Source organism: Oncorhynchus keta, chromosome 4, assembly GCF_023373465.1.
Source record: "Oncorhynchus keta strain PuntledgeMale-10-30-2019 chromosome 4, Oket_V2, whole genome shotgun sequence".
Lineage (NCBI taxonomy): Eukaryota > Metazoa > Chordata > Actinopteri > Salmoniformes > Salmonidae > Oncorhynchus > Oncorhynchus keta.
The window spans coordinates 10336166-10358718 of NC_068424.1; the positions used below are offsets into that span (position 1 = coordinate 10336166).

At 43.2% G+C, this 22553-nt stretch overlaps 1 protein-coding gene across 1 annotated transcript in view; it reads left to right on the top strand.

The window, feature by feature from the left end:
* LOC118379365 (docking protein 6-like) overlaps positions 1-22553 on the top strand; it is a 127281-nt gene that overhangs the window by 40808 nt on the left and 63920 nt on the right. The window contains exons 2-3 of the mRNA XM_052500166.1: positions 14591-14698; positions 22222-22336. Coding sequence (XP_052356126.1) covers positions 14591-14698; positions 22222-22336 — 223 coding nt within the window. The remainder of the gene's footprint in view (positions 1-14590; positions 14699-22221; positions 22337-22553) is intronic.

Below are 22553 nucleotides of genomic sequence, written 5' to 3' on the forward strand. Positions count from 1 at the left end.
GTGTTCTGAATTGGAATGTGTGCAAAAAGTGTTCTGAATTGGAATGTGTGCAAAAAGTGTTCTGAATTGGAATGTGTGCAAAAAGTGTTCTGAATTGGAATGTGTGCAAAAAGTGTTCTGAATTGGAATGTGTGCAAAAAGTGTTCTGAATTGGAACGTGTGTAAAAAGTGTTCTGAATTGGAACGTGTGTAAAAAGTGTTCTGAATTGGAATGTGTGTAAAAAGTGTTCTGAATTGGAATGTGTGTAAAAAGTGTTCTGAATTGGAACGTGTGTAAAAAGTGTTCTGATGTGGAACGTGTGTAAAAAGTGTTCTGAATTGGAACGTGTGTAAAAAGTGTTCTGATGTGGAATGTGTGTAAAAAGTGTTCTGAATTGGAAGCAGCGTAAAAAGTGTTCTGAATTGGAAGCAGCGTAAAAAGTGTTCTGAATTGGAAGCAGCGTAAAAAGTGTTCTGAATTGGAAACAGCGTAAAAAGTGTTCTGAATTGGAAACAGCGTAAAAAGTGTTCTGAATTGGAAACAGCGTAAAAAGTGTTCTGAATTGGAAGCAGCGTAAAAAGTGTTCTGAATTGGAAGCAGCGTAAAAAGTGTTCTGAATTGCTCTCATAGGCACAGCTCTCATAGGTCTGAACAACACAGAAGGTCTGTGTTGTTCAGAACACTCATAATGACAGGTCAGGACAGGCCAGTGACTGCCGTTGAGATTTCAGAGTGCAATCTGCCTCTGAGAGCTCTGCCTCCGAGACCTGTGCCTCCGAGAGCTGTGCCTATGAGAACTGTGCCTATGAGAACTGTGCCTATGAGAACTGTGCCTATGAGAGCTGTGCCTATGAGAGTTGTGCCTATGAGAGCTGTGCCTATGAGAGCTGTGCCACCAAGGCAGAGCAAACAAGCTACACTGATTTCATTTGTTCTTTTGGCCATAAATATAATGTATTTTTGTGAACCACAATTGTTCATGTTTGGTACAATTGGTTTCTTTCCACACTGAAATCAATAAACTGTAGTTATCATTGTGCACCTTGTGGACTTCTGCCATCAAACTCCTGTAAGAGCTTTTGCTTTGGTATACAATAAGAGACTAAACATGAAAAATACAATACTCTTTTTGAAAGTCTCTTGTAGACAAATGGAAAAGTGTTATTTGTTAAAAGACAGCAACATACCGTAGCCACAGTAGGATTCTCTGGGGGGTAGTTCTTCACATAAATGTAAGGGCCAGAATAGAGTTCACCATTTTGCATTCATCTGCTGCTAATAAGATCATGCCCTAAGAAAAGATGCTGATTGAACTTTAACAGCATCTTTCTTCTTCTTTCTGGGAGATGAGTCTGTCTTTGTTCAAACACACGCTCACACATCTCTATCTCTCTCTCCTGCTCTCCCTGTATAGAATAATGTTCCGGCATTCTAATTAGTCACACGTTCTAGAAGCGTCAGAGTCTCATTCACCTCAATGTAATTAGAATCAGTATTAAAGTCTTCCTGAATAAGACCCAGAAACAATCACTGACAAAGCATTTTGACAACCGTGGAACAGGTGGAATGAAGCCCTTTCCTTCGTTCCTTTTGTTCTCATAAACACTGTATCTATCTCTCTGAGCTTGCTTTGTTGCATCCTAATGACTTCTCGTCGTTCTCCGAGTGAATCACTTTGTGTACTGTAGGCAATGAATGGTTTTGTTTCATCGCTTTTCTTTCAAGAGGTGATTTTGATGCAGCAGGATTCCGTTTCTAAATGACAGGCATACTATTACAGATATAGATCATGATCAACGACCAGGAAACTCATTCTTGCCTTTTGGGCTTTAATGGTATGCATTTTTTTTTTCATACTTAGGTCAAATATTACAAAAGTATCATTATTAATGTTATTATTGACTATGGCCTCTTTTGTGATAGCACTTTCTAGATACAGCTCATCATTATCTTAAGTGTCCCATGCTAAAGCATTGTGTTGTGCACCTCCCTCTCTCTCTCTCTCTCTCTCTCTCTCTCTCTCTCTCTCTCTCTCTCTCTCTCTCTCTCTCTCTTCCTTTCTCTCTCTCTCTCTTCCTTTCTCTCCTCCACTCTCTTTATTTCTCTCCTTCGCTTGCTCGCTCCCTCTCGCTTGCTCTCTCTATCCCTCTTTTTCTTTCTCTCCTCTCTCTGTCTCTGTCTCTGTCTCTGTCTCTCTCCTCCTCTCTCTCCATCTCTACTCCTCTCTCCATTGTTTTTATCTGTATAATAGGCGTTAGCCTCACTTAAGTGGCCCTCAGCTCCATCAGTGGGATCAGAACAGGTAAGAACAGTCAATCTCCTGGAGTGTGAAGTTCAGGCTCTGTGTTCTTTTTATTAAGTACATCAGATGAATAAATAAATTATTCCTGGATACACAACCCCCCCCCCCCAACGGCGGAGATGCAGAGAGAGATAATAATTGAAATTCAGTTGATATTCACACAGATGATTATTAGCAAGCTATAACAGACAGGAAATACATAGATCCACAACAATCAGGGAACTGGGCCATTCAGAACAATATCACAACAATCAGGGAACTGGGTCATTCAGAACAATATCACAACAATCAGGGGACTGGGCCATTCACCACAATATCACAACAATCAGGGAACTGGGCCATTTACCACAATATCACAACAATCAGGGAACTAGGCCATTCAGAACAATATCACAACAATCAGGGAACTGGGCCATTCAGAACAATATCACAACAATCAGGGGACTGGGTCATTCAGAACAATATCACAACAATCAGGGAACTGGGCCATTCAGAACAATATCACAACAATCAGGGGACTAGGCCATTCACCACAATATCACAACAATCAGGGAACTGGGTCATTCACCACAATATCACAACAATCAGGGAACTGGGCCATTTACCACAATATCACAACAATCAGGGAACTAGGCCATTCAGAACAATATCACAACAATCAGGGGACTGGGTCATTCACCACAATATCACAACAATCAGGGAACTGGGCCATTCACCACAATATCACAACAATCAGGTAACTGGGCCATTCACCACAATATCACAACAATCAGGGAACTGGGTCATTCACCACAATATCACAACAATCAGGGAACTGGGCCATTTACCACAATATCACAACAATCAGGGAACTAGGCCATTCAGAACAATATCACAACAATCAGGGGACTGGGTCATTCACCACAATATCACAACAATCAGGGGACTAGGCCATTCAGAACAATATCACAACAATCAGGGGACTGGGCCATTCACCACAATATCACAACAATCAGGGAACTAGGCCATTCAGAACAATATCACAACAATCAGGGGACTGGGTCATTCACCACAATATCACAACAATCAGGGGACTAGGCCATTCAGAACAATATCACAACAATCAGGGGACTAGGCCATTCACCACAATATCACAACAATCAGGGAACTGGGCCATTTACCACAATATCACAACAATCAGGGAACTGGGCCATTCACCACAATATCACAACAATCAGGGAACTGGGCCATTCAGAACAATATCACAACAATCAGGGGACTGGGCCATTCAGAACAATATCACAACAATCAGGGGACTGGGCCATTCACCACAATATCACAACAATCAGGGAACTGGGCCATTCACCACAATATCACAACAATCAGGGAACTGGGCCATTCACCACAATATCACAACAATCAGGGAACAGGCCATTCACCACAATATCACAACAATCAGGGAACTGGGCCATTCACCACAATATCACAACAATCAGGGAACTGGGCCATTTACCACAATATCACAACAATCAGGGAACTGGGTCATTCACCACAATATCACAACAATCAGGGAACTGGGCCATTCACCACAATATCACAACAATCAGGGAACTGGGCCATTTACCACAATATCACAACAATCAGGGAACTGGGCCATTCACCACAATATCACAACAATCAGGGAACTGGGCCATTCACCACAATATCACAACAATCAGGGAACTGGGTCATTCACCACAATATCACAACAATCAGGGAACTGGGCCATTTACCACAATATCACAACAATCAGGGAACTGGGCCATTCACCACAATATCACAACAATCAGGGAACTGGGCCATTCACCACAATATCACAACAATCAGGGAACTGGGCCATTCACCACAATATCACAACAATCAGGGAACTGGGTCATTCACCACAATATCACAACAATCAGGGAACTGGGCCATTTACCACAATATCACAACAATCAGGGAACTGGGCCATTCAGAACAATATCACAACAATCAGGGAACTGGGCCATTTACCACAATATCACAACAATCAGGGAACTGGGTCATTCACCACAATATCACAACAATCAGGGAACTGGGCCATTCACCACAATATCACAACAATCAGGGAACAGGCCATTCACCACAATATCACAACAATCAGGGAACTGGGCCATTCACCACAATATCACAACAATCAGGGAACTGGGCCATTTACCACAATATCACAACAATCAGGGAACTGGGTCATTCACCACAATATCACAACAATCAGGGAACTGGGTCATTCACCACAATATCACAACAATCAGGGAACTGGGCCATTCACCACAATATCACAACAATCAGGGAACTGGGCCATTCACCACAATATCACAACAATCGGGGAACTGGGCCATTCACCACAATATCACAACAATCAGGGAACTGGGCCATTCACCACAATATCACAACAATCAGGGAACTGGGCCATTCACCACAATATCACAACAATCAGGGAACTGGGCCATTTACCACAATATCACAACAATCAGGGACTGGGCCATTCACCACAATATCACAACAATCAGGGAACTGGGCCATTCACCACAATATCACAACAATCAGGGAACTGGGCCATTTACCACAATATCACAACAATCAGGGAACTGGGTCATTCACAACAATCAGGGAACTGGGTCATTCACCACAATATCACAACAATCAGGGAACTGGGCCATTCACCACAATATCACAACAATCAGGGGACTGGGCCATTCACCACAATATCACAACAATCAGGGGACTGGGCCATTCACCACAATATCACAACAATCAGGGACTGGGCCATTCACCACAATATCACAACAATCAGGGAACTGGGCCATTCACCACAATATCACAACAATCAGGGAACTGGGCCATTTACCACAATATCACAACAATCAGGGAACTGGGCCATTCACCACAATATCACAACAATCAGGGGACTGGGCCATTCACCACAATATCACAACAATCAGGGAACTGGGCCATTCACCACAATATCACAACAATCAGGGAACTGGGCCATTCACCACAATATCACAACAATCAGGGAACTGGGCCATTTACCACAATATCACAACAATCAGGGAACTGGGTCATTCACCACAATATCACAACAATCAGGGAACTGGGTCATTCACCACAATATCACAACAATCAGGGAACTGGGCCATTTACCACAATATCACAACAATCAGGGGACTGGGCCATTCACCACAATATCACAACAATCAGGGGACTGGGCCATTCACCACAATATCACAACAATCAGGGAACTGGGCCATTCACCACAATATCACAACAATCAGGGAACTGGGCCATTCACCACAATATCACAACAATCAGGGAACTGGGCCATTTACCACAATATCACAACAATCAGGGGACTGGGCCATTCACCACAATATCACAACAATCAGGGGACTGGGCCATTCACCACAATATCACAACAATCAGGGAACTGGGCCATTCACCACAATATCACAACAATCAGGGAACTGGGCCATTTACCACAATATCACAACAATCAGGGGACTGGGTCATTCACCACAATATCACAACAATCAGGGAACTGGGCCATTTACCACAATATCACAACAATCAGGGAACTAGGCCATTCAGAACAATATCACAACAATCAGGGGACTGGGTCATTCACCACAATATCACAACAATCAGGGGACTGGGCCATTCAGAACAATATCACAACAATCAGGGAACTGGGTCATTCAGAACAATATCACAACAATCAGGGAACTGGGTCATTCAGAACAATATCACAACAATCAGGGGACTGGGTCATTCACCACAATATCACAACAATCAGGGGACTGGGCCATTCACCACAATATCACAACAATCAGGGAACTAGGCCATTCAGAACAATATCACAACAATCAGGGGACTGGGTCATTCACCACAATATCACAACAATCAGGGAACTAGGCCATTCAGAACAATATCACAACAATCAGGGGACTAGGCCATTCACCACAATATCACAACAATCAGGGGACTAGGCCATTCACCACAATATCACAACAATCAGGGAACTGGGCCATTCAGAACAATATCACAACAATCAGGGAACTGGGTCATTCAGAACAATATCACAACAATCAGGGAATGGGCCATTCAGAACAATATCACAACAATCAGGGAACTGGGCCATTCACCACAATATCACAACAATCAGGGAATGGGCCATTCAGAACAATATCACAACAATCAGGGAATGGGCCATTCAGCACAATATCACAACAATCAGGGAATGGGCCATTCAGCACAATATCACAACAATCAGGGGACTGGGCCATTCTACACAATATCACAACAATCAGGGAATGGGCCATTCAGCACAATATCACAACAATCAGGGGAACTGGGCCATTCAGAACAATATCACAACAATCAGGGAACTGGGCCATTCAGCACAATATCACAACAATCAGGGGACTGGGCCATTCTACACAATATCACAACAATCAGGGGACTGGGCCATTCTACACAATATCACAACAATCAGGGGACTGGGCCATTCAGCACAACATCACAACAATCAGGGGACTGGGCCATTCACCACAATATCACAACAATCAGGGGACTGGGCCATTCAGCACAATATCACAACAATCAGGGGAACTGGGCCATTCTATAAATAATACCAAGCTTTTTGTCAGGACTGGGCTGTAGGCTTGTATATTTGGTTTAGATCACTCTGTTCCAGACGGAAAGGCTCTTCATGCATTTACAGACTGTTAAGTTTGGAGGACAACATTTGTGCTTCCCTGGTCTTTCCGGGTGCCATTAAGGTATTATCCATTAATATAATAAAGTGGAGACAGGAAGTCTGTGAGCCAAACTCATCAGTGAACTATAAATCAGTCAATGACCACAGACATCTTTAAGGGCTGACATCTCAGAGTAAATCACACAGAATAATATAATGATGTGAAAGGTTAAAGGATTTACTCTGTCAGTGTCTGGTCTGTTATGGATGATATAGGTGATTGGTTTATCTAGATCCCCAGTAGCTTTTGCAGAAGCAGCTGCTACTCTTCCTGGGTTCCACAACACACAACAAAACACAAAACATGACAAGTAACAAACAACTGATACACTGATATGGATGTACTACTTGACTAGGAAAATATTTCACTACATAAAATAAGATGATTTAATGTATCTTTCATGAAAGCGCGAGAGAGCAGTAGAGGAGAGAGGGGAAGATGGAGAGTACACAGTGGCAGAATATTTGACTACTGTGACTGACTCAACATTAAGGAAATCTTTGACTATGTACAGACTCAGTGAGCATAGCCTTGCTATTGAGAGTCCAGGACATTCTCAGTATTGGCAAGACCGCCTTCCCTTCTTGTGCACCAGACGCATGGAATCATCTACAATCCATGCTTCATCTAGATATGTTAGTGTCCCTGAATGGGATAATCTACAATCCATGCTTCATCTAGATATGTTAGTGACCCTGAATGGGATAATCTACAATCCATGCTTCATCTAGATATGTTAGTGACCCTGAATGGGATAATCTACAATCCATGCTTCATCTAGATATGTTAATGCCACTGAATGGAATAATCTACAATCTATGCTTCATCTAGATATGTTAGTGACCCTGAATGGGATAATCTACAATCCATGCTTCATCTAGATAAATTAGTTACCCTGAATGGGATAATCTACAATCCATGCTTCATCTAGATATGTTAGTGACCCTGAATGGGATAATCTACAATCCATGCTTCATCTAGATATGTTAATGCCACTGAATGGAATAATCTACAATCTATGCTTCATCTAGATATGTTAGTGACCCTGAATGGGATAATCTACAATCCATGCTTCATCTAGATAAGTTAGTTACCCTGAATGGGATAATCTACAATCCATGCTTCATCTAGATATGTTAGTGACCCTGAATGGGATAATCTACAATCCATGCTTCATCTAGATATGTTAGTGCCACTGAATGGAATAATCTACAATCCATGCTTCATCTAGATATGTTAGTGCCACTGAATGGAATAATCTACAATCCATGCTTCATCTAGATATGTTAGTGACCCTGACTGGGATAATCTACAATCCATGCTTCATCTAGATATGTTAGTGACCCTGAATGGAATAATCTACAATCCATGCTTCATCTAGATATGTTAGTGCCGCTGAATGGAATAATCTACAATCCATGCTTCATCTAGATATATTAGTGACCCTGAATGGAATAATCTACAATCCATGCTTCATCTAGATATGTTAGTGACCCTGAATGGGATAATCTACAATCCATGCTTCATCTAGATACAGTGCCTTGCGAAAGTATTCGGCCCCCTTGAACTTTGCGACCTTTTGCCACATTTCAGGCTTCAAACATAAAGATATAAAACTGTATATTTTTGTGAAGAATCAACAACAAGTGGGACACAATCATGAAGTGGAACGACATTTATTGGATATTTCAAACTTTTTAAAGAAATCTAAAACTGAAAAATTGGGCGTGCAAAATTATTCAGCCCCCTTAAGTTAATACTTTTAGCGCCACCTTTTGCTGCGATTACAGCTGTAAGTCGCTTAGGGTATGTCTCTATCAGTTTTGCACATCGAGAGACTGACATTTTTTCCCATTCCTCCTTGCAAAACAGCTCGAGCTCAGTGAGGTTGGATGGAGAGCATTTGTGAACAGCAGTTTTCAGTTCTTTCCACAGATTCTCGATTGGATTCAGGTCTGGACTTTGACTTGGCCATTCTAACACCTGGATATGTTTATTTTTGAACCATTCCATTGTAGATTTTGCTTTATGTTTTGGATCATTGTCTTGTTGGAAGACAAATCTCCGTCCCAGTCTCAGGTCTTTTGCATCAGGATTTCTTCCAGAATGGTCCTGTATTTGGCTCCATCCATCTTCCCATCAATTTTAACCATCTTCCCTGTCCCTGCTGAAGAAAAGCAGGCCCAAACCATGATGCTGCCACCACCATGTTTGACAGCGGGGAAGGTGTGTTCAGGGTGATGAGCTGTGTTGCTTTTACGCCAAACATAACGTTTTGCATTGTTGCCACAAAGTTCAATTTTGGTTTCATCTGACCAGAGCACCTTCTTCCACATGTTTGGTGTGTCTCCCAGGTGGCTTGTGGCAAACTTTAAACAACACTTTTTATGTATATCTTTAAGAAATGTCTTTCTTCTTGCCACTCTTCCATAAAGGCCAGATTTGTGCAATATACGACTGATTGTTGTCCTATGGACAGAGTCTCCCACCTCAGCTGTAGATCTCTGCAGTTCATCCAGAGTGATCATGGGCCTCTTGGCTGCATCTCTGATCAGTCTTCTCCTTGTATGAGCTGAAAGTTTAGAGGGACGGCCAGGTCTTGGTAGATTTGCAGTGGTCTGATACTCCTTCCATTTCAATATTATCGCTTGCACAGTGCTCCTTGGGATGTTTAAAGCTTGGGAAATCTTTTTGTATCCAAATCCGGCTTTAAACTTCTTCACAACAGTATCTCGGACCTGCCTGGTGTGTTCCTTGTTCTTCATGATGCTCTCTGCGCTTTTAACGGACCTCTGAGACTATCACAGTGCAGGTGCATTTATACGGAGACTTGATTACACACAGGTGGATTGTATTTATCATCATTAGTCATTTAGGTCAACATTGGATCATTCAGAGATCCTCACTGAACTTCTGGAGAGAGTTTGCTGCACTGAAAGTAAAGGGGCTGAATAATTTTGCACGCTCAATTTTTCAGTTTTTGATTTGTTAAAAAAGTTTGAAATATCCAATAAATGTTGTTCCACTTCATGATTGTGTCCCACTTGTTGTTGATTCTTCACAAAAAAATACAGTTTTATATCTTTATGTTTGAAGCCTGAAATGTGGCAAAAGGTCGCAAAGTTCAAGGGGCCGAATACTTTCGCAAGGCACTGTATGTTAGTGACCCTGAATGGAATAATCTACAATCCATGCTTCATCTAGATATGTTAGTGCCACTGAATGGGATAATCTACAATCCATGCTTCATCTAGATATGTTAGTGACCCTGAATGGAATAATCTACAATCCATGCTTCATCTAGATATGTTAGTGACCCTGAATGGGATAATCTACAATCCATGCTTCATCTAGATATGTTAGTGACCCTGAATGGGATAATCTACAATCCATGCTTCATCTAGATATGTTAGTGATCCTGAATGGGATAATCTACAATCCATGCTTCATCTAGATATGTTAGTGACCCTGAATGGGATAATCTACAATCCATGTTTCATCTAGATATTTTAGTGACCCTGAATGGGATAATCTACAATCCATGCTTCATCTAGATATGTTAGTGACCCTGAATGGGATCATCTACAATCCATGCTTCATCTAGATATGTTAGTGACCCTGAATGGGATCATCTACAATCCATGCTTCATCTAGATATGTTAGTGCCACTGAATGGGATAATCTACAATCCATGCTTCATCTAGATATGTTAGTGACCCTGAATGGAATAATCTACAATCCATGCTTCATCTCGATATGTTAGTGCCATGAATGGATGTCAAATATTGATGGGAGACTCTGTTACAGAGGAGTGGAAATGCTTTTTTTAGGCTGGATCATGTTGTATGTTTTAATGATGTAATGTATTGGTGGTAGTTGCTGCCTTCTTGGCCAGGTCTCCCTTGAAAAAAAGACTCTGTGCCTCAATGGGCTTTTCCTGGTTAAATAAAGGTTAAATAAAATAAAATTGAGAAAGGCCGCCTTGGGCAGACCTGGCTCTCAAGAGAATACAGGCTATGTGCACACTGCCCACACAATGAGGTGGAAACTGAGCTGCACTTCCTAACCTCCTGCCCAATGTATGACCATTTTAGAGACCCATTTTTCCCTCAGTTTACACAGACCCACAAAGAATATTTAAAAAAAAACATGTTTTTGATAAACTCCCATATCTATTGGGTGAAATACCACCAATCACAGCAGCAAGATTTGAAAATGTCAACCAGTGAAGAACAAACACCATTGTAAATACAACCCATATTTATTTGGGGTGGCAGGGTAGCCTAGTGGTTAGTGTTGGACTAGTAACCAAAAGGTTTCATGTTCAAATCCCTGAGCTGACAAGGTACAAATCTGTCGTATTGCCCCTTAACAGGCAGTTAACCCACTGTTCCTAGGCCATCATTGAAAATAAGAATTTGTTCTTAACAGACTTGTCTAGTTAAATAAAGGTAACATTAAATGTATTTTCCCTTATGTACTTGAACTATTTGCACATTGTTACAACACTGTTATAGACATACTACAACATTTGAAATGTCTCTATTCTTTTGAAACTTGTGGGGGCCCCAGGATCAGCTTGCTTAGGGGACTCTTCCCCAGGTTCATCTCTCTGTAGGTGATGGCTTTGTTATGGAAGGTTTGGGAATCGCTTCCTTTTAGGTGGTTGTAGAATTGAATAGCTCTTTTCTGGATAATTCTGTCTAATTCTGCTCTGCATACATTTTTTGGTGTTTTACAATGTACACAGAGGACATTTTTGGTGTGTATAATTTTTAGTGTGCTCTAGGGCAACAGTGTCTAGATGGAATTTGTATTTGTGGGCATTATTTTTGTCTTTTGTCAGGGCCCAGGTCTGTCAGAATCTGTTCAGAAGATCTTGGTGCTGCTGTAGGCCCTCCTTGGTTGGAGACAGAAGCACCAGATCATCAGCAAACAGTAGACATTTGACTTCAGAGTCTAGTAGAGTGAGGCCGGGTGCTGCAGACTGTTCTAGAGCCCCCGTCAATTCATTGATATATACTGTATGTTGAAGAAGATGGGGCTTAAGCTGCATCCCTGTCTCACCCCACAGCCCTGTGGAAAGAAATGTGTGTGTTCTTTGCCAATTTTAACCTCACACTTGTTGTTTGTGTACATGGATTTTATAATGTCGTATATTTTTCCCCCAACAGCATTTTCAATGAATTTGTATAGCAGACCCTCAGGCCAAATTGAGTGAAACGCTTTTTTTACGTCAACAAAGCATGAGAAGACTTACTGTTGACGCATATCCCAAAGTAGTTATTGGGGTCAGATTTGTCTCCACTTTTGTGGATTGGGGTGATCAATCCTTGGTTACAAATATCGGGGAAGATGCCAGAACTGAGGATGATTTAAAGAGTTTTAGTATAGCCAATTGGAATTTGATGTCTCTATATTTGATCATTTCATTAAGGATAGCATCAACACCACAGGCCTTTTTGGGTTGGAGGGTTTTTATTTTGTCCTGGAGTTCATTCAAGGTAACTGGAGAATCCAGTAAGTTCCGGTAGTCTTTAATAGTTTAATCTAAAATGTTGTATTTGATCATGTATATGTTTTTGCTGTTTGTTATTTGTTATAGAGCCAAAAAGATTGGAGAAGTGGTTTATCCACACATCTCCTTTTTTGATAGGTAACTCTTTGTGTGGTTGTTTGCTTAGTGTGTTCCAACTGTCCCAGAAGTGGTTAGAGTCTATGGATTTGTCAATTACATCGAGCTGATTTCTGATTCACCATAGTGAAGGCGTAAACACAGGTTTTCTGGGTCTCTATGTTTTTGGTTGGATAGGTTTCTCATTATTCATCAAACCATTTGTCATTGTTGTTAAATTTCCTATGTTCTCTACTTGAAATGTTTAGATTCTGAGAGGAAGCTGAGAGGTCAAATATACTGTTTAGGTTTTCTACTGACAAGTTTAGACCTTCACTATTTTGTCCAGGAAGTTGTCTAAACAGGATTGAATTTGTTGTTGCATAATTGTTGTTTGGTAGAGGCATAGGTCTGATATTTTATTTATCTTTATTTAACTAGTCATTTAAGAACAAACTCTTATTTTCAATGACGTCCTAGGAACAGTGGGGTTAACTGGTCTAGGAACAGTGGGTTAACTGGTCTAGGAACAGTGGGTTAACTGGTCTAGGGGTTAACTGGTCTAGGAACAGTGGGTTAACTGTTAACTGGTCTAGGAACAGTGGGGAACAGTTAACTGGTCTAGGAACAGTGGGTTAACTGCCTTGTTCAGGGGTTAACAGAACAGTGAACAGAACAGTTTCTACCTTGTCAGGAACAGTGGGGTTAACTGGTCTAGGAACAGTGGGTTAACTGGTCTAGGAACTGGGTTAACTGGTTCAGGGGCAGACAGGGGTTCGAACTTGCAACATATCGGTTACTAGTCCAACGCTCTAACCACTAGGCTACGCTGTTGCCCCAAATATGATATGGGGGGGCCTATATAGAGCATGGCCAGGGTTTGTTTGGGATGGTGTTAGCTGGTTGGGATGTGGCTGGTGAAGCTGTTGTCTGGGTATAGGTCATCTTGTCGTAGCTTCTCTCTGTGCAGGTCCTTCGGCAGGGGGTCTTGCATGTCTGGAAGGGTGTCTCACTGGTCTTGGCAGGGTGTCTGTTGCTCTGTTGCTCCTGTGTGAGGTTATCTCTCTCTCTCTCTCTCTCTCTCTCTCTCTCTCTCTCTCTCTCTCTCTCTCTCTCTCTCTCTCTTTCTTTCTCTCTCTCTCTCTCTCTCTCTCTCTCTCTCTGTGTGTGTAAGAGTTTTTAAGTGTGTGTGTGTCCCTTTTTCTTGACCTTGTTGTGGCCCTTTGGCAAACGGTGTGTCCTAGTGTGTGTATATGTGTGCCTGTTACTGTGCAATAGCAGTGTACCCAAACTAATAGGTCTGGCTTGATAAATAGATGACTGCACAAACAGTCCAGGTTAAACTGACCGAGAGGAAGGTGTTTACTCTGTGAGTTATTCATGTGTTGATGCACCGGTGAGCATGTCATTGAGTCTGGATTCATATCCACACAGATAAATAATGAGAGATGCTGGCTGGAACACTTGGAAAGGAGATGGACAAATGAATCATTGAAGATGCTTATTAACGCATTCAATTTGTTTGAGTTTTTTTGTTTTGTTTTATACACTTCTAAATGAATTCCTTTAATTGTTTTATGATAACCATGTGTTTTCAATGGTTTGGGGTTCTTCTGCTGGGGGTTCTGATGGACCTAAAGGTTCTGATGGCTCTGTTCTCCATGTGTTTTCAATGGTTTGGGGTTATTCTGCTGGGGGTTCTGAGGGACCTAAAGGTTCTGATGGCCCTGTTCTCCATGTGTTTTCAATGGTTTGGGGTTCTTCTGCTGGGGGTTCGGAGGGACCTAAAGGTTCTGATGGCTCTGTTCTCCATGTGTTTTCATTGGTTTGGGGTTCTTCTGCTGGGGGTTCTGAGGGACCTAAAGGTTCTGATGGCTCTGTTCTCCATGTGTTCTCCATAGATCTTCAGGAGGTGTTGGCTGATGTTTAAGAAGGCGTCCAGTAAAGGCCCAAGGCGGTTAGAGAAATACCCAGACGAGAAGGCAGCATACTTCCAGAGCTTTCACAAGGTAAACACTAAACATCACTTTATATAGTAAAGGCCCAAGGCGGTTAGAGAAATACCCAGACGAGAAGGCAGCATACTTCCAGAGCTTTCACAAGGTAAACACTAAACATCACTTTATATAGTAAAGGCCCAAGGCGGTTAGAGAAATACCCAGACGAGAAGGCAGCATACTTCCAGAGCTTTCACAAGGTAAACACTAAACATCACTTTATATCGTAAAGGCCCAAGGCGGTTAGAGAAATACCCAGACGACAAGGCAGCATACTTCCAGAGCTTTCACAAGGTAAACACTAAACATCACTTTATATACTGTCACTGTTTTTTTACTGTGAAATATCCATCAATCCTCCCCTCTTGCTCAGTTATACTGTATATATATATTCACCTAATTGGATGTCAAAGTAATATGTTGTCTGGAAATGAAGGATCCACCCAGTAGACAGAGAAGTTTTTAGGCGCAGCATGAGACCAGACAGACAGATGTTCATTTGTCTGAGTCTGTTGACCCTTTTAACGCTGTCCACCGCATCATAATTTAACCACAACCTTGAAGTTTACCCAATAACAAGCCCCAACCGCCATTTCACCTCAGAAAATATAGCAGAGCACTTCTTTTATTACAGATGCATTGTAATAAATCATATTACACACAAACCGACACCAATCAATCTTGTTTTTCTCTTTATGTGTTAGATGAGGAGTACATGTTGCTGTTAAGAAGGCACATTTTGACCCTTTTATCTCGTTCTTCCTGGGCTTTTCTCTCCCTTTGAGGGGGATAATCTGGGTTCTAATATTTATTTTAATGTGTGAGGCTATTGTGAAAGGGGCTCTTTAATGCTCTGTAACCTGCTGTCTAATATACTTATACATATACATATACATCCTATGGCGTTCTGCATTAGCATCGAACAGCCCCCGTGATATGCAGCTGTACAGGGAAGCTAGAAACCGTTATACACAGGCAGTTAGAAAAACCAAGGCTAGCTTTTTCAAGCAGAAATTTGCTTTCTGCAACACTAACTCAAAAAAGTTCTGGGACACTGTAAAGTCCATGGAGAATAAGAACACCTCCTCCCAGCTGCCCACTGCACTGAAGATAGGAAACACTGTCATCACTGATAAATCCACCATAATTGAGAATTTCAATAAGCATTTTTCTACGGCTGGCCATGCTTTCCACCTGGCTACTCCTACCCCGGTCAACAGCACTGCACCCCCAACAGCAACTCGCCCAAGCCTTCCCCATTTCTCCTTCTCCCAAATCCATTCAGCTGATGTTCTGAAAGAGCTGAAAAATCTGGACCCCTACAAATCAGCCGGGCTAGACAATCTGGACCCTTTCTTTCTAAAATTACATTTACATTTACATTTAAGTCATTTAGCAGACGCTCTTATCCAGAGCGACTTACAAATTGGTGCATACACCTTATGACAACCAGTGGAACAGCCACTTGCATCTAAATCTTGTTGGGGGGGAGAAGGGGGGTGAGAAGGATTACTTTACCCTATCCTAGGTATTCCTTGAAGAGGTGGGGTTTCAGGTGTCTCCGGAAGGTGGTGATTGACTCCGCTGTCCTGGCGTCGTGAGGGAGTTTGTTCCACCATTGGGGGCCAGAGCAGCGAACAGTTTTGACTGGGCTGAGCGGGAACTGTACTTCCTCAGTGGTAGGGAGGCGAGCAGGCCAGAGGTGGATGAACGCAGTGCCCTTGTTTGGGTGTAGGGCCTGAAGAGCCTGGAGGTACTGAGGTGCCGTTCCCTCACAGCTCCGTGGCGAGCACCATGGTCTTGTAGAACATGCGAGCTTCCCACTGGAAGCCAGTGGAGAGATAGCGGAGGAGCGGGGTGACGTGAGAGAACTTGGGAAGGTTGAACACCAGACGGGCTGCGGCGTTCTGGATGAGTTGTTTCTAGGGGTTTAATGGCACAGGCAGGGAGCCCAGCCAACAGCGAGTGCAGTAATCAAGACGGGAGATGACAAGTGCCTGGATTAGGACCTGCGCCGCTTCCTGTGTGAGGCAGGGTCGTACTCTGCGGATGTTGTAGAGCATGAACCTACAGGAACGGGACACCGCCTTGATGTTAGTTGAGAACGTCAGGGTGTTGTCCAGGATCACGCCAAGGTTCTTAGCGCTCTGGGAGGAGGACACATTATCTGCCGAAATTGTTGCCACCCCTATTACTAGCCTGTTCAACCTCTCTTTCGTGTCGTCTGAGATCTCCAAAGATTGGAAAGCAGCTGCGGTCATCCCCCTCTTCAAAGGGGGGGACACTCTTGACCCAAACTGCTACAGACCTATATCTATCCTACCATGCCTTTCTAAGGTCTTCGAAAGCCAAGTCAACAAACAGATTACCGACCATTTCGAATCTCACCATACCTTCTCTGCTATGCAATCTGGTTTCAGAGCTGGTCATGGGTGCACCTCAGCCACGCTCAAGGTCCTAAACGATATCTTAACCACCATCGATAAGAAACATTACTGTGCAGTCGTATTCATTGATCTGGCCAAGGCTTTCGACTCTGTCAACCACCACATCCTCATCGGCAGACTTGGCAGCCTTGGTTTCTCAAATGATTGCCTCGCCTGGTTCACCAACTACTTCTCTGATAGAGTTCAGTGTGTCAAATCGGAGGCTCTGCTGTCCGGACCTCTGGCAGTCTCTATGGGGGTGCCACAGGGTTCAATTCTTGGACCGACTCTCTTCTCTGTATACATCAATGACGTCGCTCTTGCTGCTGGTGAGTCCCTGATCCACCTCTACGCAGACGACACCATTCTGTATCCTTCCGGCCCTTCTTTGGACACTGTGTTAACAACCCTCCAGGCAAGCTTCAATGCCATACAACTCTCCTTCCGTGGCCTCCAATTGCTCTTAAATACAAGTAAAACTAAATGCATGCTCTTCAACCGATTGCTACCTGCACCTACCCGCCTGTCCAACATCACTACTCTGGACGGCTCTGACTTAGAATACGTGGACAACTACAAATACTTAGGTGTCTGGTTAGACTGTAAACTCTCCTTCCAGACCCATATCAAACATCTCCAATCCAAAGTTAAATCTAGAATTGGCTTCCTATTTCGCAACAAAGCATCCTTCACTCATGCTGCCAAACATACCCTTGTAAAACTGACCATCCTACCAATCCTCGACTTTGGCGATGTCATTTACAAAATAGCCTCCAACACACTACTCAACAAACTGGATGTAGTCTATCACAGTGTCATATGTTTTGTCACCAAAGCCCCATATACTACTCACCACTGTGATCTGTATGCTCTTGTTGGCTGGCCCTCGCTTCAAACTCATGACCAAACCCACTGGCCCCAAGTCATCTACAAGTCTCTGCTAGGTAAAGCCTCACCTTATCTCAGCTCACTGGTCACCATAGCAGCACACACCTGTAGCACGCACTCCAGCAGGTATATCTCACTATATCTCACTTTCCTTCCAGTTCTCTGCTGCCAATACCTGGAACAAACTACAAAAATCACTGAAGCTGGAGACTCATCTCCCTCACTAGCTTTAAGCACCAGCTGTCAGAGCACAGATCACTGCACCTGTACATAGCCCATCTGTAAATAGCCCGTCCAACTACCTCATCCCCATGTTGTTATTTATATTTATTTTGCTTCTTTGCACCCCAGTATCTCTACTTGTACATTCATCTTCGACACATCTACCATTCCAGTGTTTAATTGCTATATTGTAATTACTTCGCCACCATGGCCTATTTATTGCCTTACCTCCCTTATCCTACTTCATTTGCACATGCTGTATATAGAGTTTTTCTACTGTATTATTGACCGTATGTTTTGTTTATTCCATGTTTAACTCTGTGTTGTTCTTTCGTTCCAGTCGTTGTATGTGTCGAACTGCTGTGCTTTATCTTGGCCAGGTCGCAGTTGTAAATGAGAACTTGTTCTCAACTAGCCTACCTGGTGAAATAAAGGTGAAATAAAAATAAAATAAACTGGGAATATGATGAAAGAAATAAAACCTAAAATAAATCATTCTCTCTGATATTATAAGAACATTTCATATTCTTAAATTAAAATGGTGATCCTAATTGACCTAAGACAGGGAATTCTTACTAGGATTAAATGTCAGGATTTGTGAAAAACTGAGTTTAAATGTGTTTGGCTAAGGTGTATGTAAACTTCCGACTTCAACTGTATATGTTCTTTGACAACAGCTCTGTTCTGAGAGGAGAGGCAGAAGGATGGGGAGAGGAGAGGAGAGAGGGATGGAGAGGAAAGAGGAGAGGAGAGGAGAGAGGGATGGGAGAGAGGGATGGGGAGAGGAGAGGAGAGAGGGATGGGAGAGAGGGAAGAGGAGAGGAGAGGAGAGGAGAGGAGAGGAGAGCTGCCTTACCACACTACCTTACCAAGCTACAATGCTGATGTGGTCTCCGTTGGCAGTTCTGTGTTATAATCATCTTTCTGGAGGAAGATAAGAACCATTTTCTCTTCATATTCACTTCCTGAAAGGCAGACAGATGGAATCAGTGCTATTTTCTGGATAATGAATACTAACTGAAAAATGGAATCGAATCCCAGATTTGACCACCCTCACCGTCACAATGCCTTGTTACCCAGTTTCACGGTGTTGACCATGTGAACTGCTGTTCCTGAAACATCTTAACAAATAGTATTATTTATTCCGCATGTGACATGTAAGTACTGTCAGGTCTGAGCTTTAACAGGCAGGTTGTTACTATATGGGCAACACACACACATACGCACGCACATACACACACGCACACGCACACACATGCACACACATGCACACACACAAACGCACACACACACACATACACGCACGCACGCACATGCACACACATGCACACACACAAACGCACACACACACACACACATGCACGCACATGCACACACATGCACACACACACATGCACGCACACAAACACACACGTGCACGCACACAAACACACACATGCACATTATTCTACAGTATATGGGCAACACACACACATACACACATGCACGCACATGCACACACATGCACACACACAAACGCACACACACACACGCACGCACGCACACAAACACACACACACACGTGCACGCACACAAACACACACACGCACATTATTCTAGAGTATATGGGCAGTGAGCCTACCTCATAAATTCCCAAAAGGCTGGCATTGTGTCCACAGTTTGCTCTGAGCGAGCGCTTTACAATAATGCACTGGCTCTCATCTGTCCAGCAGCAAACGGAGACCGTTGAATAAAGCAGTAAATGAAAAAGATATTCAATGAAACGCGACCTTGTTTCTTTGTTGTATTCCATCACTCTCAGAGTTAACATGATGTCGTAGCTTTTTGGATTCTGGTCCTGAGTATCGACTGGATCTTTAGTGATTCATTTGCAAAGTGAAGCAGGTTGACCATGGCTCCCGTTGTGTTTTTAGATCGAGCTACGGAAAATCCATACTCTCATTTAGGAGACTGAGTTGATTCAAGCTCGACAGGCTTGTTATGAACCATTACACAATTTATATGGCCTACTTCACACAATTTCCCCATTGATTTCCCTGATAAAAATGTGGTAATGAATTTCATTCATATAGCTAATTTCAACAGGTCTCACAGAGCTTTGAATATTGTTCAAATAAATCTGAAATGTATTTGATATATGATTCAATGTGTTTTTGTTCTGTACTTCTGGATGTACCTGAGCATCACCAACAGTCATTTAAGATGATGAATTAACAGTTAAAGGAACCAGCCAAACAACCAATTTACAAAGTGGATTTCCATCTCCAAACAGAACTTAACTAGACGATGTGTTCCCACTGTTTTCCCCCGTTAACTAGACGATGTGTTCCCACTGTTTTCCCCCGTTAACTGGACGATGTGTTCCCACTGTTTTCCCCCTTTGACTAGACGATGTGTTCCCACTGTTTTCCCCCGTTGACTAGACGATGTGTTCCCACTGTTTTCCCCCGTTGACTAGACGATGTGTTCCCACTGTTTTCCCCCGTTAACTAGACGATGTGTTCCCACTGTTTTCCCCCGTTAACTAGACGATGTGTTCCCACTGTTTTCCCCCGTTAACTAGACGATGTGTTCCCACTGTTTTCCCCCGTTAACTAGACGATGTGTTCCCACTGTTTTCCCCTGTTAACTAGACGATGTGTTCCCACTGTTTTCCCCCGTTAACTAGACGATGCCCACTGTTTTCCCCCGTTAACTAGACGATGCCCACTGTTTTCCCCTGTTAACTAGACGATGTGTTCCCACTGTTTTCCCCCGTTAACTAGACGATGTGTTCCCACTGTTTTCCCCCGTTAACTAGACGATGTGTTCCCACTGTTTTCCCCCGTTAACTAGACGATGTGTTCCCACTGTTTTCCCCCGTTAACTAGACGATGTGTTCCCACTGTTTTCCCCCGTTGACTAGACGATGTGTTCCCACTGTTTTCCCCCGTTGACTAGACGATGTGTTCCCACTGTTTTCCCCCGTTAACTAGACGATGTGTTCCCACTGTTTTCCCCCGTTAACTAGACGATGCCCACTGTTTTCCCCCGTTAACTAGACGATGTGTTCCCACTGTTTTCCCCGTTAACTAGACGATGTGTTCCCACTGTTTTCCCCCGTTGACTAGACGATGTGTTCCCACTGTTTTCCCCCGTTGACTAGACGATGTGTTCCCACTGTTTTCCCCCGTTAACTAGACGATGTGTTCCCACTGTTTTCCCCCGTTAACTAGACGATGTGTTCCCACTGTTTTCCCCCGTTAACTAGACGATGTGATCCCACTGTTTTCCCCCGTTGACTAGACGATGTGTTCCCACTGTTTTCCCCGTTAACTAGACGATGTGTTCCCACTGTTTTCCCCGTTAACTTTTCCCCTGTTAACTAGACGATGTGTTCCCACTGTTTTCCCCTGTTAACTGTTTTCCCCTGTTTTCCCCGTTAACTAGACAATGTGTTCCCACTGTTTTCCCCGTTAACTAGACGATGTGTTCCCACTGTTTTCCCCTGTTTTCCCCCACTGTTAACTAGACGATGTGTTCCCACTGTTTTCCCCGTTAACTAGACGATGTGTTCCCACTGTTTTCCCCCGTTAACTAGACAATGTGTTCCCACTGTTTTCCCCCGTTGACTAGACGATGTGTTCCCACTGTTTTCCCCCGTTAACTAGACGATGTGTTCCCACTGTTTTCCCCCGTTAACTAGATGATGTGTTCCCACTGTTTTCCCCCGTTAACTAGACGATGTGTTCCCACTGTTTTCCCCCGTTAACTAGATGATGTGTTCCCAGTGTTTTCCCCCGTTAACTAGACGATGTGTTCCCACTGTTTTCCCCCGTTAACTAGATGATGTGTTCCCACTGTTTTCCCCCGTTAACTAGATGATGTGTTCCCACTGTTTTCCCCCGTTAACTAGATGATGTGTTCCCACTGTTTTCCCCCGTTAACTAGACGATGTGTTCCCACTGTTTTCCCCCGTTGATTTTTGGCTGTTTTGTTTTGTTGTTCTGTCTGTATCAGATCACAGAGCTCCGCAGCATCAAGAACATTACACGGATGCCGAGGGAGACCAAGAAACATGCCGTGGCAATCGTGTTTTACGACGAGACGTCCAAGACGTTTGCCTGTGAGTCAGGTAAGCAATGCAACCCCGGGGAATGGAAGGAGGGAGGCAGCGAGGGAGGGAGAGTGGGATGAAGAGTACACAGGACATGGAGAAAACAGGAGAAGAGAGAGAAGGAAAGAGAGAATGTTCCAGAGTTTGAGGGAGAAAGATGAGCACTGAAGATGTCCCAAGCACCAGTCATTTGAATCTGTACTGTATTAGCTAGAAGGGGGTGTATTATTGTGGC